The sequence below is a fragment of the Kogia breviceps genome, chromosome 10 (assembly GCF_026419965.1).
Source record: "Kogia breviceps isolate mKogBre1 chromosome 10, mKogBre1 haplotype 1, whole genome shotgun sequence".
Taxonomy (NCBI): domain Eukaryota; kingdom Metazoa; phylum Chordata; class Mammalia; order Artiodactyla; family Physeteridae; genus Kogia; species Kogia breviceps.
The window spans coordinates 44,680,990-44,696,527 of record NC_081319.1 but is presented as its reverse complement, the minus strand read 5'-3'; the positions used below and the strand labels follow the sequence as shown (position 1 = coordinate 44,696,527).

The 15,538-nt window shown below is 45.7% G+C and overlaps 1 protein-coding gene across 3 annotated transcripts; it reads right to left on the bottom strand.

The window, feature by feature from the left end:
- Positions 1 to 1,216: 1,216 nt before the first annotated feature.
- Positions 1,217 to 15,296, bottom strand: ZNF619 (zinc finger protein 619). Of its 3 annotated transcripts, none has more exons than XM_059077133.2 (5): positions 15,069 to 15,296; positions 14,208 to 14,286; positions 10,014 to 10,140; positions 8,949 to 9,062; positions 1,217 to 5,308 (listed from the first exon to the last, which is right to left on the bottom strand). In XM_059077133.2, exons 2-5 carry the CDS (start codon positions 14,226 to 14,228, stop codon positions 3,831 to 3,833), a joined length of 1,740 nt encoding a protein of 579 aa, XP_058933116.2. In that variant the 5' UTR covers positions 14,229 to 14,286; positions 15,069 to 15,296; the 3' UTR covers positions 1,217 to 3,830. The 3 variants fall into 3 exon arrangements, with proteins under 3 accessions (XP_058933116.2, XP_066900664.1, XP_066900665.1); XM_067044563.1 differs by having other exon boundaries at positions 8,949 to 9,059; positions 15,069 to 15,293; XM_067044564.1 differs by lacking the exon at positions 15,069 to 15,296 and having other exon boundaries at positions 10,014 to 10,234; positions 14,208 to 14,280.
- Between the last annotated feature and the right edge of the window lie 242 nt (positions 15,297 to 15,538).

The window sequence follows — 15,538 nt, the reverse complement described above, 5'->3', positions numbered from 1 at the left end:
ACACAGAGCATAGAGGAAATCAGAGGGGTTATCACTTCACATAACCCCACCAGCAAATCTACCCCCAAACCAGCCAGTCACAAGCCAACAACAAACGAAAGTCTGAATGCACAGACCAAGCTTACTGTGAGCCAGGAAATGTTAATGGAGGATGATCAACACATCCAATGGAACACTATCAAAGATAAATTGCCCAAAGATTCCAGGCAGTAGGGGAAAAAATATCCTGAAGTTATCTTCGTTGCCAGGAGACATGGAGCAATAGAAATGAGGGAAAAGATTGTAATCGAAGAAGTCAGCAACAGATACCTTTTGGATATTTGCCCCCTTACCACAGGGTGGGGCCCCAGCAGCCTCATTACACTGTATGAAACACCCCCCAAACCCCCACCAGAGGAGAGTAGGCCAGAAGTGAACACTGAAACTGGGCAATTCAGACTCTCTCTCCTAGGAATTTGGAATTAAGTCTGGGAGAGTCTCAATTCGGGCTGGTCCCTGGAGTGGAGTTGTAAACTGTGGGACCTGTGGCAACTTCTGCCTTGTGCCTGGAGATGAAGAAAACAGGAATTCAAAGAGGGGAGAGGAGATGGGAAGCTTGGAGCCTGCTGACACTGACCCCGACTGTGCCACCTGTGGTTCTGATTGCTTGGGTTTCCAGCCTCCGGACCTCCCGGCTGCAATTTTGCCCTTGGGTGTCAGGATGCACACAGGAGTCCTTATAATAAATTAAGTATATTTTAGTTAATTCAAGTAGGTCTCTGCTTTTTTTTTTTTTTTTTTTTTTTTTTTTTTTGCAGTGCGCGGGCCTCTCACTGTTGTGGCCTCTCCCTTTGCAGAGCACAGGCTCCCGGATGCGCAGGTTCAGCGGCCATGGCTCACGGGCCCCGCCGCTCTGCAGCATGTGGGATCCTCCCGGACTGGGGCACAAACCCGTGTCCCCTGCTGCATCGGCAGTCAGACTCTCAACCACTGTGCCACCAGGGAAGCCCAGGTCTCTGCTCTTCTGAAACAGAGTCCTACATGACGTACTAAGCCAAGTCACTGGTAAAGGCAAAAGTCTCAAAACTGAATAACTCAGGTAAAATGACACCCACATACCTTGCCAGAGGGGAGCAGGCAGTCCTCATGCAAATTGGGGTGCGCGGGATGGTCAGTTGGTTATATTGTTATTTCACTTTCAGAGAAACTAGAAATTCCTGAAAGAACAGTTATTTTTTTTAATTAATTTATTTAATTTATTTACTTTTGGCTGCATTGGGTCTTCATTGCTGCGCACGGGGTTTATCTAGTTGTGGTGAGGGGGGTCTACTCTTCATTGCGCTGTGCGGGTTTCTCAGTGCGGTGACTTCTCTTGTTGTGGAGCACGGGCTCTAGGCGCACAGCCTCAGTAGTTGTGGTGCACGGGCTTAGTTGCTCCGCGGCATGTGGGATCTTCCCAGACCAGGGCTCGAACCCGTGTCCCCTGCATTGGCAGGCGGATTCTTAACCACTGCACCACCAAGGAAGCCCCAGAACACTAAGTTATGTGTGAGTTTATTTTTACACGTGTCCTTCTGTGAGCTACATTATAGCCCTTTTCAAAAAAACTCCTGAGTGTCTAATTAAGTGCCAGATGCCTGGCAATGCTGGTCCCTGCATCAGAAAGGACGGCACGTCGCTCACCTTTCAGCACCTAGTAGGTGCTGTGAAGGCTGTGTAATAACATTCAATTAACAACAGGAAAAAACTCTAAATGCCTGTTGAATTAATGAATAAAGGAAGAGATAAATGAGAAAATAAAAGTCATCAAAGTCAGAAACCCATGAATCTCTTGGCTGTGAACACTCAAAAGCCACTTTCAGCCCAGAGCAGATGTTTACTTTTCCCTCACTCCTTGCTTTCTTCTCATGGTATATCTGCCCCCTTCCAAACTATATTTAGAAGTTCCCCTTTTCTGAAGTCTGGCTAGTTTAGAGTCTCTAACCCTCACCCTTCCTTGCTATAATCCTCCCAGGTGCCCTGAGCCCCTTCCTGTTTAATGGTGTTTTGGGAAAATAAATAGGACAAAATTTATATAGTTACACACATATATATACACACACACATATATATAGATACACACATATTACATATAAATACATATTATGTTTTTGACATGCACATATACACACATATATATGTGTGCATGTGTCAGAAATATGTATGATAAAGAAACCACAGTTATTGTCATTTTCCTATATTTTGACTGCTTTTCTTAACAATGATTCTGGATGAGGCATCTTTGCATATTCTGGAAGCTCTGACCATAGCTGGGTAAGTAAGTTTGGTTTCTGCCTTTTAGTCCCCTGAATTCTATGTATTGCACAAACTTTATCAAGGAATGAAAATAAAGAAAATATCCTTAACATCCTGCCAACCTTTTAAATTTCTCCCTGTGCTGAGGGAAGTTTTTGGGGTAATAGAACTTTTCTGTATCTTGGTTACATAAATGTATTCATTTGTCAAAACTCACCAAACTGTATACTTTAAAAGGGTGAATTTTACTGTCTATAAAGTATATCTCAATAAGCCTGACCAAAACCAAAACCAAAACCACCTTTCTTTGCCCTCCCTTACAGACATAATTTTATGGTGTTATAATGACAATGTATCCTTTTCTTAGTACTTATCCCCATGTAATTATTTAAAGTACCCTTCCATGTCACTACACTGTCCTGAAGCAGTGGTTCTGAGACAGGTCAGGGCCTCTAACCACTGGATGGACGGTGTGGCCAAGCCAGTGAGATCATAACATCTGGTAAGATTAGCGTCCTTTAAACTCTTCTCTTTGGTGTTACCAAAGTCGTTCATTAGGAAATTAATTCAAAAGCACCACCCATCACAAATGAATGATAGGGGATGTGGAGTAGGTGTGATAACAGGCTGAGGCAGGTATGGTAACTGATCAGGAATGAGCTCTCTTCTAAGGCAGGAGCTACAGCAAGTCACTGTTGGGTTTCTCTTCTCCTTCCCTCTGGTGTTCCCCAGTGTGCTGGCAACAGCATCACCCCATGTATAATTTAGATATACACCCAGGCACCTGCCCTCAATCGCACAAGCCCAAGTCACTTTTTGCACCTACATAGTTGAGTGGGCTCTAAAAGTAAACAATGATATGGATAGGAACAGCAAAGAAACCCAAACAGAAAAAGCACATCCCCTTTCAATCATATTCTCGTCACTGATTATTACCTTGCACTATAGCTTAGTTACACAAGATCCTCATAATGGTCATTATCAAGGTAATAGAAAATCCAAGGCTCAGATTCCCCACAATGAAATTTGCTACTGGCCCCATCAAATGGCCCTCCTTAAATCCTGAAGGTAATCATTGGATACTTTTTCTGATTACTTCCTCCCTCAGACTTTGCATTTTCCCTACTTGTTGAATTACGATGGCCCATCTCATTGTAATGCCATCTCCCTAAAGCCCAAAATGTTCTGCCAACTCTTCCAACTCTAGTAGCCCCAGAAGGCAGGAGCAGACTGATAGTAGGCCAAAACTGGGCATGATAAAGAGCAAATACTACAGGGAGTTCCCTGGTGGGCTAGTGGTTAGGATTCCTGGCTTTCACTGCTGTGGCCCGGGTTCAGTCCCTGCTCAGGGAACTGAGATCCTGCAAACTGTGAGGCATGCCCCCCACCCCCAAAAAAATACTACCATTTGCTACCTGGGGGATAGAAGAGGGTAATCAAACATGGTCCTTAAGTGTGAAACTTAAATGGAGCTGGGAAAACAATGATTTACTTATGGAAGACCAGAAGAGTATCATTAAAGCCATGACCAGGAGCCCAGAGGAAAGTCTGCTACCCTAGGGACAATGGAGTTGAGAACATGAGGCAGCTCCTGGGGAATGAGATAAAGGGTTCAGGCTATGAGGGGGTGACTTCCCAGGAGAAGCAAGATCCTGAAAGAAATGCATGATTTGGACAGGTGAAGACTTGGCCATTTCACATGAGGGGAGCAGCACAAAGAGAGGCACAGAGGGAGGAAGAAGCACTGCACGTGGAGAAGACGGGGGAGACCCTGGCATGGCTGGGGCAGGGCTCGCATGTTGGGGAGGCAGAGGGGAGAGGACTGAAGTGGGGCAGTGGGGCTTAACCAGGGACGGCCCTGTAACTTGGGCAGGTTTCTTCCTAGTATGCAGTTTCTGATGCTGAATGAAACTTGCACTCCATTTGAAAGATTTCCCACACACCTTACACTCGTAAGGTCTCTCTCCAGTGTGAACTCGCTGGTGCTGAACCAGGGTGATTTTCTGATTGAACGCCTTCCCACACTCCTGGCATTCATAAGGTTTCTCCCCGGTGTGGATTCTCTGATGTATTATAAAGCGTGAGCTACAACTGAAAGTTTTCCAACATTCATGACACTTATAGAGATTTTCCCCAGTGTGGAACCTCTGGTGCTGGAGAAATTCCGAACTCCGGCGGAAAGCCCTGCCACACTCTTTACATTCGTAAGGTTTCTCCCCAGTGTGGATTCTCTGATGCTGAATCAGGACTGAATTCGAGCTGAAGCTTTTCCCACACTCCTTACATTCATATGGCTTCTCCCCAGTGTGGATTCGCTCATGGATGACGCAGTCATAGCTACACTGAAAGGCCTTCCCACATTCCTTACATTTAAAGGGTTTCTCCCCAGTGTGGATTCGATGATGCCGGATAAGTTTTGAGTTGTAGCTGAAGGTTTTCCCACAGTCACTACATTCATAGGGTTTCTCTCCCCCATGGAGTTTCTGATGCTGAAGGAGGTGGGAGTTTTGACTGAAGGCTTGTCCACATTCCTGGCATGGGTACGGTTTCTCCCCAGTGTGGATTTTCTGGTGCCGTGACAGTTTTGAGTTATATCTGAAGGCTTTCCCACATTCTTTGCATTTGTAGGGCTTCTCATCCGTGTGAATTCTCTGATGCTGGTGAAGGTCTGAATGTTGGTTGAAATATCTGCCACTCTCACCACATTTATTAAATACCTGTTCTCTAGCAAGGCCCTGCTTTGCAATGAGATGTGTGTGGACACCACATCTTCCTTCCAGTTGTCTGGCTATCTCTTCTCTTTCAACAGTGGAAGATGCATGATCCTGGACTGGCAAATCTGTGAAATCGCCATTCTTTGAGTTTGTTTTCTTCCCCATGTCATACAGCTTCAGCTTCTCTAAGCTGTTCTCAAAGTGAGGGTGCTGGGGAACATCCACCAGCAGTACCTCCATTATTGGTCTGTGTGACTCTGGTCCTTTAGAAGTGCTCAGCTCTGGAGTTTGCCCTCCATTCTCAGTCTTGGTTTTACCACCTAGCATGATAAAAAGAAAACATAATATAACTGAATCACATTGCTGTACACCTGAAACTAACACAACATTGTTAATGAACTATACTCCAATATAAAGTAAAAATTAAAATAAATAAATACACACACACACACACACACACACACACAGACAGAAAGTGAAGGGATGGAAAAAGATATTCCATTTAAAAGGAAACAAAAAGAAAGCTGGAGTAGCAATATTCATACCAGCTGGAGTAGCAATACTCATACCAGACAGAATAGAGTTTAAAACAAAGACTGTAACAAAAAAACAAAGAAGGGCATTACATAAAGATAAAGGTATCAAAGAAAAAAAAAGGAAAAGAAAAAAGAAAACATAACAATAACCTATTTATGCTAGAAGGAGAAAGGGATTAAGCAGTACTAGCTTGCCCAGGACATATGTACTTTTTGGAGGGAGACATAGCCTCCTGATGGTGCCCTGAAGGAACAGTTAAAAATAGTGGAGGTGGAGAAGGAAAGCAATGCCATTAAGACAACAAAACCAGTGAAACCAGTGCAGACAGCAGAAACTGTTAATGGAGATGAATGGAAGAAGAAAAATGGGAATGGGGTGGAGAAACTGCTGGAATGGAAAGGAATTAAGAAAAGTAGAGGGAAGGAATTCCCTGGTGGTTCAGTAGTTAGGACTCAGCACTTTCACTGCTGTGGGCCTGGGTTCAATCCCTGGTTGGGGAACTAAGATCCTGCAAAAGCTGCACAGAGCAGCCAAAAAAAAAAGGGAAAGCAGAGGGAACTGAGGTAGAGGAAAGAGATCTCTGAACTACAGCAAAGAGAGCTGGGTAAGCAGCTCTCATGCCACACAGCATCCAGAGGGCTGGGAGATGCTGTCCACAGAAGTGGATCTCAAGACCCTGTCAAGGCAAGAAACTGTCCAAATGCTTTAGTATTCTGTAATCTTTAAAGAGATGTGCTCTAGAGCAAGTCTGACTGGGGAAAAAACAGTTTGTAACACTGCCAGTTGTGAGGGGTTCATAAAAGGACCACAATTTCAAAACCTATGTGCTGTCCCCTGGGAGAGAGACTTACCCACGAAAGGAAAAAAGACATGGCTAGTCAAGACCCTTCTAGGACTGGAGATGGCAACTGGCGGGCAAGGGGGACCCACACTCTCACTGGTGGCACTACAACAGGGAAGCAGTTTTTGCCTTTTCAAGCACCAAAGATATGACAAGTGAAACTTCTAGCTTAGTGTTTCTTGAGTTATTTTGACCATGACTCACTCAGTACACACATGCTTCCACACAAAAACATATACACTCGTACAAAACTGAAACAGAAACAAAAGTTTTGCAGAATGATAGCCTTAATAAGAGTGATGAACATATGACAGATTTTATACAACTTTGGTCTATTTTATTTAAGCCTAGCACAGTCTAGTCTAATTTTTAAATGCTGAGCACAACTCATTGAGGAATGGCAACCCAAAATTTTTAAAACACAGTTCAAGATTCTCAAGAACAGTGGTCCTCAAAGTGTGGTTCCAGGACCATCATTATCTGGGAGCTTGTTAGAAATTCAGATTCTCAGCCCTACCTCAATCTGCCAAATTAGACTCTCTGGAGGTGGTGTCCAGCAGTCTGTGTTTTAACAAGCCCTGCAAGTGATTCTGATGCACACTAGGGTTTGAAACCCACTGATCTAGAAACTGAAAGAGGCAGTTGGAGGCTGTTTTTTAATGGTTTTAGGCTGCACTGTCTGATTAGGTGGTCACTAGCCACATGTGGCTATCTAAATTTAAATTAATTAAAATGGAACGAAATTAAAAATTCAGTTCCTCAGCTGCATTAGCCATATTTCAGGTGCTCATGTTGTTAATGGCTACCGTATTGGAGAGTGCAGATATGTAACACTTCCATCACTGTAGAAAGCTTTACTGGACAATGCTGGTTTAAAGTTGTTGGCAGGCTAACTAAACAATGTGTAGCTGTGGCAAAGGGAGACACTGACAATTGCAGGTGGGTCCCTGGGAAAGGGTTTCATCAAGGTGACCTGAAGTGCTGGAGTCAACCTAAAGGTACAGATGAAAATAGAGTGTGGGTGAATAATAAAGGGGCATTTGGTTTACAAAGGTTCTGAATAGCATTAGTGATTGAGAGAGTATAAGAACAGGGCCAGGGCTTCCCTGGTGGCGCAGTGGTTGAGAGTCCGCCTGTCGATGCAGGGGATACGGGTTCGTGCCCTGGTCTGGGAAGATCCCACATGCCGCGGAGCGGCTGGGCCCGTGAGCCATGGCCCCTGAGCCTGCGCGTCCGGAGTCTGTGCTCCGCAACGGGAGAGGCCACAACAGTGAGAGGCCCGCGTACAGAAAAAAAAAAAAAAAAAAAAAAAAAAGAACAGGGCCAATTGAATGAGAAAGGCTATACACCAAATATCTGGATGGTTCTTTACATTTACTTCAATTCAATATCTTTCAAAAAAGGAAACCACTCATTCCTAATCATGCTTTCTGCAAACCAACCAATACTTCACATTAATAGAATGAAAGAAGAGAATCGTATGATCATCTCAATAGATATAGAAAAAGCATTTTGCAAAATTCAACATCCATACACGATAAAAACTCTTAACAAATTAGGCATAGAAGAAACATATCTCAACATAATAAATGCCATAAATGACATGCCCACAGCTAACATCATATTCAAGGATGAAACGTTGAAAGCTTTTCCTCTAAGATCAGGAACAAGACAAGGTGCCCACTCTTACAACTCCTATTCAATACAATACTGGAAATCCTAGCTAGAGAAAACAGGCAAGAAAAAGAAATAAAAGGTACCAAAAATGGAAAGGAAGAAATAAAATTGTCTCTATTTGTAGATAACATGATTTTATATATAGAAAATTCTAAAGACTCAACAAAAAACTGTTAGATCTAATCAATGAATTCAGTAAAGTTGCAGGATATAAAATTAACATACAAAAATCTGAATAATTTCTATACACTAACAATGAGTTTTCTGAGAAATAAAGAAATCGATCCCATTTACAACAGCACCAAAAACAATAAAATACTTAGGAACAAATTTAACCAAGGGGGTGAAAGATATCTACTCGGAAAACTACAAGATATTGAAGGAAAAAAATAATCAAAGAAGACACAAATAAATGGAAAGATATCCCGTGTTCATGAATTGGAAGAACTAATATTGTTAAAATGTCAATACTACCAAAAGTCATCTATAGACTCAATGCAATCCCTATCAAGATGCCAATAGCATTTTTTACAGTAGAAAAAAACACTCCCCAAAATAAACAGGCTTTCTTCCAAAAGCTAATTTATAACTTAGTGTTCAGGAATTCATAAACATTCCGTTCTCCTGTACAGTTTCACACACACCCATATAAAATATTCTTACAGAAACAAGTTCTTACTGTATTCTGTTTATATTCTTAAGGTGACCAACAGAAACCTATTTTCACTACAAAAGGTTTGAAATCCTTTAGTTTTACAAAGAAAAATGACAGAAAATGAAACGTTTGGACTCGTCTTTTCCAGTTTGCGTCTGAAGCTCCAGCAAGGGAACCTTTTTCATGTTAAATCATTAAAAGACCGAAGGAGGCAAAGCTGAAGAGGAACATGGTAGGTTCTCCTGCTTACCTGTGCAGACACCTCTCACCTCTCTCCTGATGGGTGTCCAGGGATCCAGGCCCCCTGGTGCTTCCCCTCGCTCCAGCTGGAGTATCAGATCTGGTTTGGGGAATGGAAATGCTGCTGAAGGAGAAAGAAAAGGAACAGGAAGCTGAGGAGAGTCTTCTCTGACCCCTCTCAGCCCACCCTCTGCTTTGCCAGCTGGAAAAAGAAGTGATGTCCTAGGAGATGAATTGAGACCAGTATGGAGAGACTCTGGGATGTAAGGAGAGCTCAAATTGTTTTGCTCAGGAGGAAGTTTATTCTGGCTCTGAGAACAAAGAAAGTTCCCACTATCATTGGAAGTGTGTATGGGGGCTCCCAGGAGACTCTCACACAGAGGAGATGGGGCCAGAGTCTCCTCCAGGGAATTGAAAGAGTGAAGGAAAAAACATGGAACCTTCTCAGTGCTCTGTGCCCAGAACAAAGCCCCTCCCAGGAGAGTTCCCACAGGGAACAAGGGGAAGTCTTTTTTTTGGCCACACCTTGCAGCCTGTGGGAATCTTAGTTCCCCGACCAGGGGATGAACCCGTGCCCTCGGCAGTAAAAGCGTGGAGTCCTAACCACTGGACCGCCAGGGAATTCCCGAGAAGTCTCGTTTAAAACCAAAGTGGCAACTTCCCTGGTCGTCCAGTAGCTAAGACTCCACGCTCCCAATGCAGGGGGTCCGGGTTCAGTCCCTGCTCAGGGAACTAGATCTCACATGCTGCAACTAAGAGTTCACATGCCACAACTAAAGATTTCACATGCAACTAAAGATCACGCATGCTGCAACTAAAGATCCTGCATGCCACAACTGAAGATATCGCACGCTGCAACTAAGACCTGGCACAGACAAAGAAATAATAATTTTAAAAATAACAAAACAAAGTAAACCCAGATCTTTCTCCAGCAGCTACTCCTACAACTGGGGATTGGGGAGCTCAGCTCATGGAGCATCAATCCTGGTAGTATCAGAGATCCCAGATCCATTAAGGAGGAAACCAGGAGCCCACAATGGCAAAAGCTGAGTTTTAGGAAGGAAGGAGGACTCACCCAAGGAAGTTACGTTTGCATAATTCTCCAGCATCACCTCCCTATACAGGGTCCTCTGCGCAGAGTCCAGGCTGGCCCATTGGTTCTGGGTGAAGTACACGGCCACGTCCTCAAAGCTCACTGATTCCTGAAACAACAGGCTCCTGCTCAAGCCCTGGATGGGGCAGGGTAGGGAGGAATCTCCTGGAGTCCATGGCTCTGAGCCCCAGGGAGGGTGTGTACTGGAAAGAAGAGCCACACAGCACCCCAGTCAGGCACAGCCCTCAGCCAGCATCCCCATTTTCAATGTGCTTGCCTCTGGGGCCCCACTACTGTCATCCCAAGCACACAGTGCAGCACCTACTGTTGTCTGCCTGGTGATCACAGCAACCCTGGGTCTGGTTCCATGGGCTGGGTCCATCTTTCTGGCATGTTTTCTAAAATGACCACAGCAGGTATCTTTTGCCCAGGCTCCACCCTTCCTGAAGCCCCCATCAGGGCCTCCCGCTCAGCTCCTCTCTTGACGGCCCCCTCCATATCTTTTAGTATAGACAGAGGGGCGATTCTTCTTCTTCCCAACATCTTGCCTTATCAGGAAGCTGTTTGTCCTATGAAGGCAATGTCACCTCCTCCTTTCCTGACACATCTGACTCCAGGGACAGAAAGGCAGTCTCCATTCTTCAACATGGACCTGTCCCTGATCACCTAAGCTCTGTCCGACCTGCCAACACTGTCCTCCTCACCAGGTGTGTCTCTTCCTGCCTCCCACTGGGGCCGTTTCCACCCTCCCAAGGGAAAAGGAAAGTCATAGCTTCTTTAGGCCGTTGTGCCTTGTCCCGTGTCAGTTTCTTTCACATCAATTAGCTCAATCCTTAGAACACATCTGTGAAGTAAGAATTATTATTCCCATTTCTAGATGATGGGGATCAGTGATAGTAAGCACTTTTAAATAGACAAAAGTAATTCCTCTTTATCTGAGTATTTATTACAAGGTTGAATAAGGAAGCAAAAATTTCAAAATGAACTGACCACTTACATCAATTAGTCCTACTATAATATCTCTCCCTGAATCACACTGTCCCCTATCCCAGTCTGTCATGTCAGCAACCGTCTCTTTGTGCTTAGTCCCTTATGGATGGAAGAAATAACCGAAGAAATATCGGAGGGTTGTAGCCATCATTGTAAAGATTGGTTCAGACATGAACCATCGCTGGATGCTAAATCTAGGCGGAAATTTTGATGAGGAGCAGGATATGTGCATGCTCTTAAATGTTTCCCAACAGATTTATCAGTTGCAAGGGGAAAATAATAACTATACAGTGAAGAAATCAGATAACACCTTGACCAGGAAATCTAAACATGGCTAGTGTGACTGATGAACTGGATTTCTAATTTTAATTTTAATAGGCACCTGTAGCTAGTGGCTCCCTTACTGAACAGTGGAGAGAACAGACACTTTGCTGATCCTGAATGTAATAGTCTGTCTTTACTTCCTTGAGAGTCAACAGCTGAGACCATGGTCCTGACCTTCTTCCTTCACATTATGGCTTCCACCCTCCTCTCTCTCTAAATATCGATGTGGCCTTCATTTTTTGTTCTCTGCAACATTCAGCTTCTCAACATCCGGCTCCATCTCATCTCTCATCACTCTGCTTTGGTCCTTTGCTAGTACTTCCTCCTTCTCCGTTATTAAATCAACAGCGTTGTAGATTCCTCTATGTGGGAAGCAGATAACAGAGTAGCACAGCATAATGGCTAACAGCAGACTTTAGAGCTGTGGTTCTCAAGGGGGGATGGGGCGGGGGGAGATATTGTGCTCAACAGGTAATATGTGCAAATGCCTGGAGATGGTTTTAGTTGTCACAACTGTTGGGTGGTGGTGATGCTACTGGCACCTAGTGGGTAAAGGCCAGGGACGGATGTTACTGTGGGGGACACGGGAGGGTCCCCCACAGCAAAGGGTTACCTGGCCCAAAATGTCAACAGTGCTGAGGTTGACAAACCCTGCTCTAGAGCCAGAGTCCCTAGGTTCAAATCCCATCCCTATAGCCATTAGCTGTATGAACTTGGATGAGACACTTAACTTTTTGTGCCTCAGTTTCTTCATTTGGAAAACTGCGATAACAGCAGTACCTAGCTTATGGGGCTCTTGTAAGGATGGAATGAATATGTGTAAAGCAAACATCACCTGGCACATGATGTTATATAAATCTCAGCACTTATTACAACCACAGATGAGATTAGGGGAACTTCCTAAAAAATTCCAAATAACAAATGTTTCTCATAGAGACTGGAACAAAGGCTGACAGTTATATCTATCTATCTATCTATCTCACTTCTGAGAGGTCCTAAAAGAGAGCAACTCAGCTGAGAGGTTTGAGTTTTTAGCATCTCTTCTAGCTGGAATGCACATGACAGCTGGAAATCAAGCAGCCATCTTGGATCATGAAGTAACCTTTGGCATGAGAGCCAGTGCTAGGACAGTGTAGCAGAAAGATGGAAAGAACATGCAGGACTTCCCTGGTGGCACAGTGGTTAAGAATCCACCTGCCAATGCAGGGGACACAGGTTTGAGCCCTGGTCTGGGAAGATCCCACCTGCTGCAGAGCAACTAAGCCCATGTGCCACAACTACTGAGCCTGCACTCTAGAGCCTGCGAGCCACAACTATTGAGACTATGTGCCACAACTACTGAAGCCCACATGCCTAGAGCCCGTGCTCTGCAACAAGAGAAGCCACCGCAATGAGAAGCCCGTGCACCGCCATGAAGAGTAGTTCCCGCTCGCTGCAACTAGAGAAAGCCCGCATGCAGCAATGAAGACCCAACATAACCAAAAATAAATAATTAATTTTAAAAACGAAAGTAATTTATTAAAAAAAGAAAGGACCTGGATGTGTGATGACAGTGGAGCTGCCACACTAGCCCTAGGCTGCCTCTCCCAGACTTCTTTGCTGTGAGAGAGAAGCTTCTATCTTGTTTAAGTCACTGTCGCTTGGGGTTCTCTTAGTGGAACATAATCCCTCATGACTACTATAGTCCAGGCAAAGCACTTGGAGAGAACAGACTGTTCCCAAAGATGTTTAAACATTTCCTGACACAGAACTAATGTTGGCTTAAGTGCTGAAACAGAAGTGGATGGTCCAGTGTCCAGAAAAATGAACCAAGTACACATTGCTCTTAAGTTTCTGGGATGGACCTTTCTCATTATGTGATATATCCATTACATGATATACCCAGCTTTCTCATTACATGATGTAGGACTCTGGAGAAAAATTTACTGAAATTATCCTGTACCACTAAGAAAACTCTGGAAGGAAAACTTCCTCCAATGCTGCATGAATTTGTGCCAACAATGGATACAGCCTCTTACACAGGTTAAGCTGCAGTCCTTGAAATGGGCTAGAGGCACTGGCTTCAGCTCCAAACTCAGCATTCCTCCAAGAATTCACCTCCTTCATCAATCCACACCCTCCAATGCTCCCTGTTTGGGCTTCATTGTACCCTGACTCCGTGGTCTGCAGAGTAAACTCCTCCTGTAGGCATGCCTGTTTAATCTTAGGAGGCAGCCTTCCTCTGTGCATTGTCACGCAGACTAGCACTCCCCAAATTTTAACTTGCCCATTAATTCCCCAGATATTGTACAAATGTAGCTTCTGATTCAGGAGATCTGAGATTCTGCCTTTCTTTTTTTTTTTTTTTTTTTTGCGTTACGCGGGCCTCTCACTGTTGTGGCCTCTCCCGTTGCGGAGCACAGGCTCCGGACACGCAGGCTCAGCGGCCATGGCTCACGGGCCCAGCCGCTCCGCGGCATGCGGGATCCTCCCAGACCGGGGCACGAACCCGCGTCCCCTGCATCGGCAGGCGGGCTCCCAACCACTGCGCCACCAGGGAAGCCCCCAGCCCCCAGATTCTGCCTTTCTAATGAGCCCTCTAGTGAGACCAAAGCTGCTCATCTGTGCACCGTACTTGCAGTTTGCATGGACATAGATTCTCAGTTTCTAGGAGAATTTCTTGGCTGGTGCTCCCCTCTTTCCCAACCTGATCCTCCGAAGTTTATCATACTCTCCCTCATCAACTCCCCTAACACACTCCTTTGCCATACTCTTTGATAGATGCAAAGCTAAGCACAGGACTGTCCAAGGCAGGCTACGGGTCCTGTAAAGCGCTTTCATGTCTGTTTTGAATACGGAAAGCTGGAAGAAAGCTCAGCTCACCTGGGACCATGTCTGGAGCATGGCTGATGACCCCTGGCTTCGCGCGGTGCCCTCTCTGGAAAAGCAAGAACCTGCAGAGCTAAGAGGAGAAAGAAACACAATGAGACTGACCCTGTCTTGTTTCCTGCACTTGCCACCTCTTCCTCCCTCAGTCTCCTCGCCACTATCCTTGGAAACATACTCTTAGGACACTGTGGATGGCCTCACTGCACCCTCGCTAGGGATTCATTGTGTGCTGCAACTGCTCCTTTGTACACTCTACAAATTTGCCTGTTGAGGATGTAAATTCCTAGAAAGAATCTCTGAAGCAAAAGTCAAGGACTGCAGTGTATTCATGGCTTTTAAGAAAATCCCTGGGCTTCCCTGGTGGTGCAGTGGTTGAGAGTCCACCTGCCGATGCAGGGGACACAGGTTCGTGCCCCGGTCTGGGAAGATCCCACATACCGCGGAGCGGCTGGGCCCATGAGCCATGGCCACTGAGCCTGCGCGTCCGGAGCCTGTGCTCCGCAACGGGAGAGGCCACAGCAGTGAAAGGCCCGCATACGGCAAAAAAAAAAAAAAAAGAAAAAGAAAAAAGAAAATCCCTGACCCACTGTGAATGCATTACTAAGTAGTCTGCACTGAATGCTTCTACTGATCATGAATGGCAGACTCTAAACAAGCTTCTGGAGAGAAAGTAGGGTAAAAGGGGTCGGTGGACCTCTGCACCGGATGCAGAAAAAAATGCAAGGGGTGGTCTGACCCCAGGAGGAAAAGGTAAGACGCTCAACGTCCCTGTGGGCGATGCAGACCGGAGACCACATCCACATCTGAACACTCCAACCTGGGAAGCAGGCGACCCCAAACGTCACCTGACCCCACCTTGAGTACCGCGAATCAGAGGAGATCTGGCCGGCTCTTCAAGGCAGGAAGGTCTATCGCGCCTCTCCGGCAGAAGGCTGGGACCAGGCTCGTGGCGCTCCGAGGGCCCCTCCACAGCGAGTGCCAGGCCCTGACGCCCGAGCTCCGGATGCGGAGGGCTGGGCCACTGGGGAACAGGGTCGCGCAATCCCCAGCTGCTCCCTGAGTGCCGGCAGCCCAGCCGAACAGAGACAAGGCGGAAGCGCTCCCGGCCGGCGCCCTGGGCGCCTCTCTAGGAAGCCGGGAGGCTGGCCCTTCTCCATGGTTCCCCCAAGCCAGACCCCAGACTACTGCTCCCGCACCGGCTCTTCTCTATGGCTGCTCACCCCAAGTTGACGATCACTTCCTCAAGGAGAGTTACCACGTTATACTTCTTGTGATGTTTCGAGTCCTGGCGCTAAGGTTTACTAGCAGCAACTTAACCTAATGAA

Bases quoted from the DNA above. Each gene is read 5' to 3' on its own strand.
- ZNF619 (XM_059077133.2), bottom strand. From the start codon at position 14,228: ATGCTCCAGACATGGTCCCAG. The intron at 10,141-14,207 runs GTGAGCTGAGCT...CTGTTGTTTCAG, and splicing joins TGCTCCAGACATGGTCCCAG to GAATCAGTGAGCTTTGAGGA. The intron at 5,309-8,948 runs GTAAGCAGGAGA...TTATCATGCTAG, and splicing joins GGTGAGAGGTGTCTGCACAG to GTGGTAAAACCAAGACTGAG.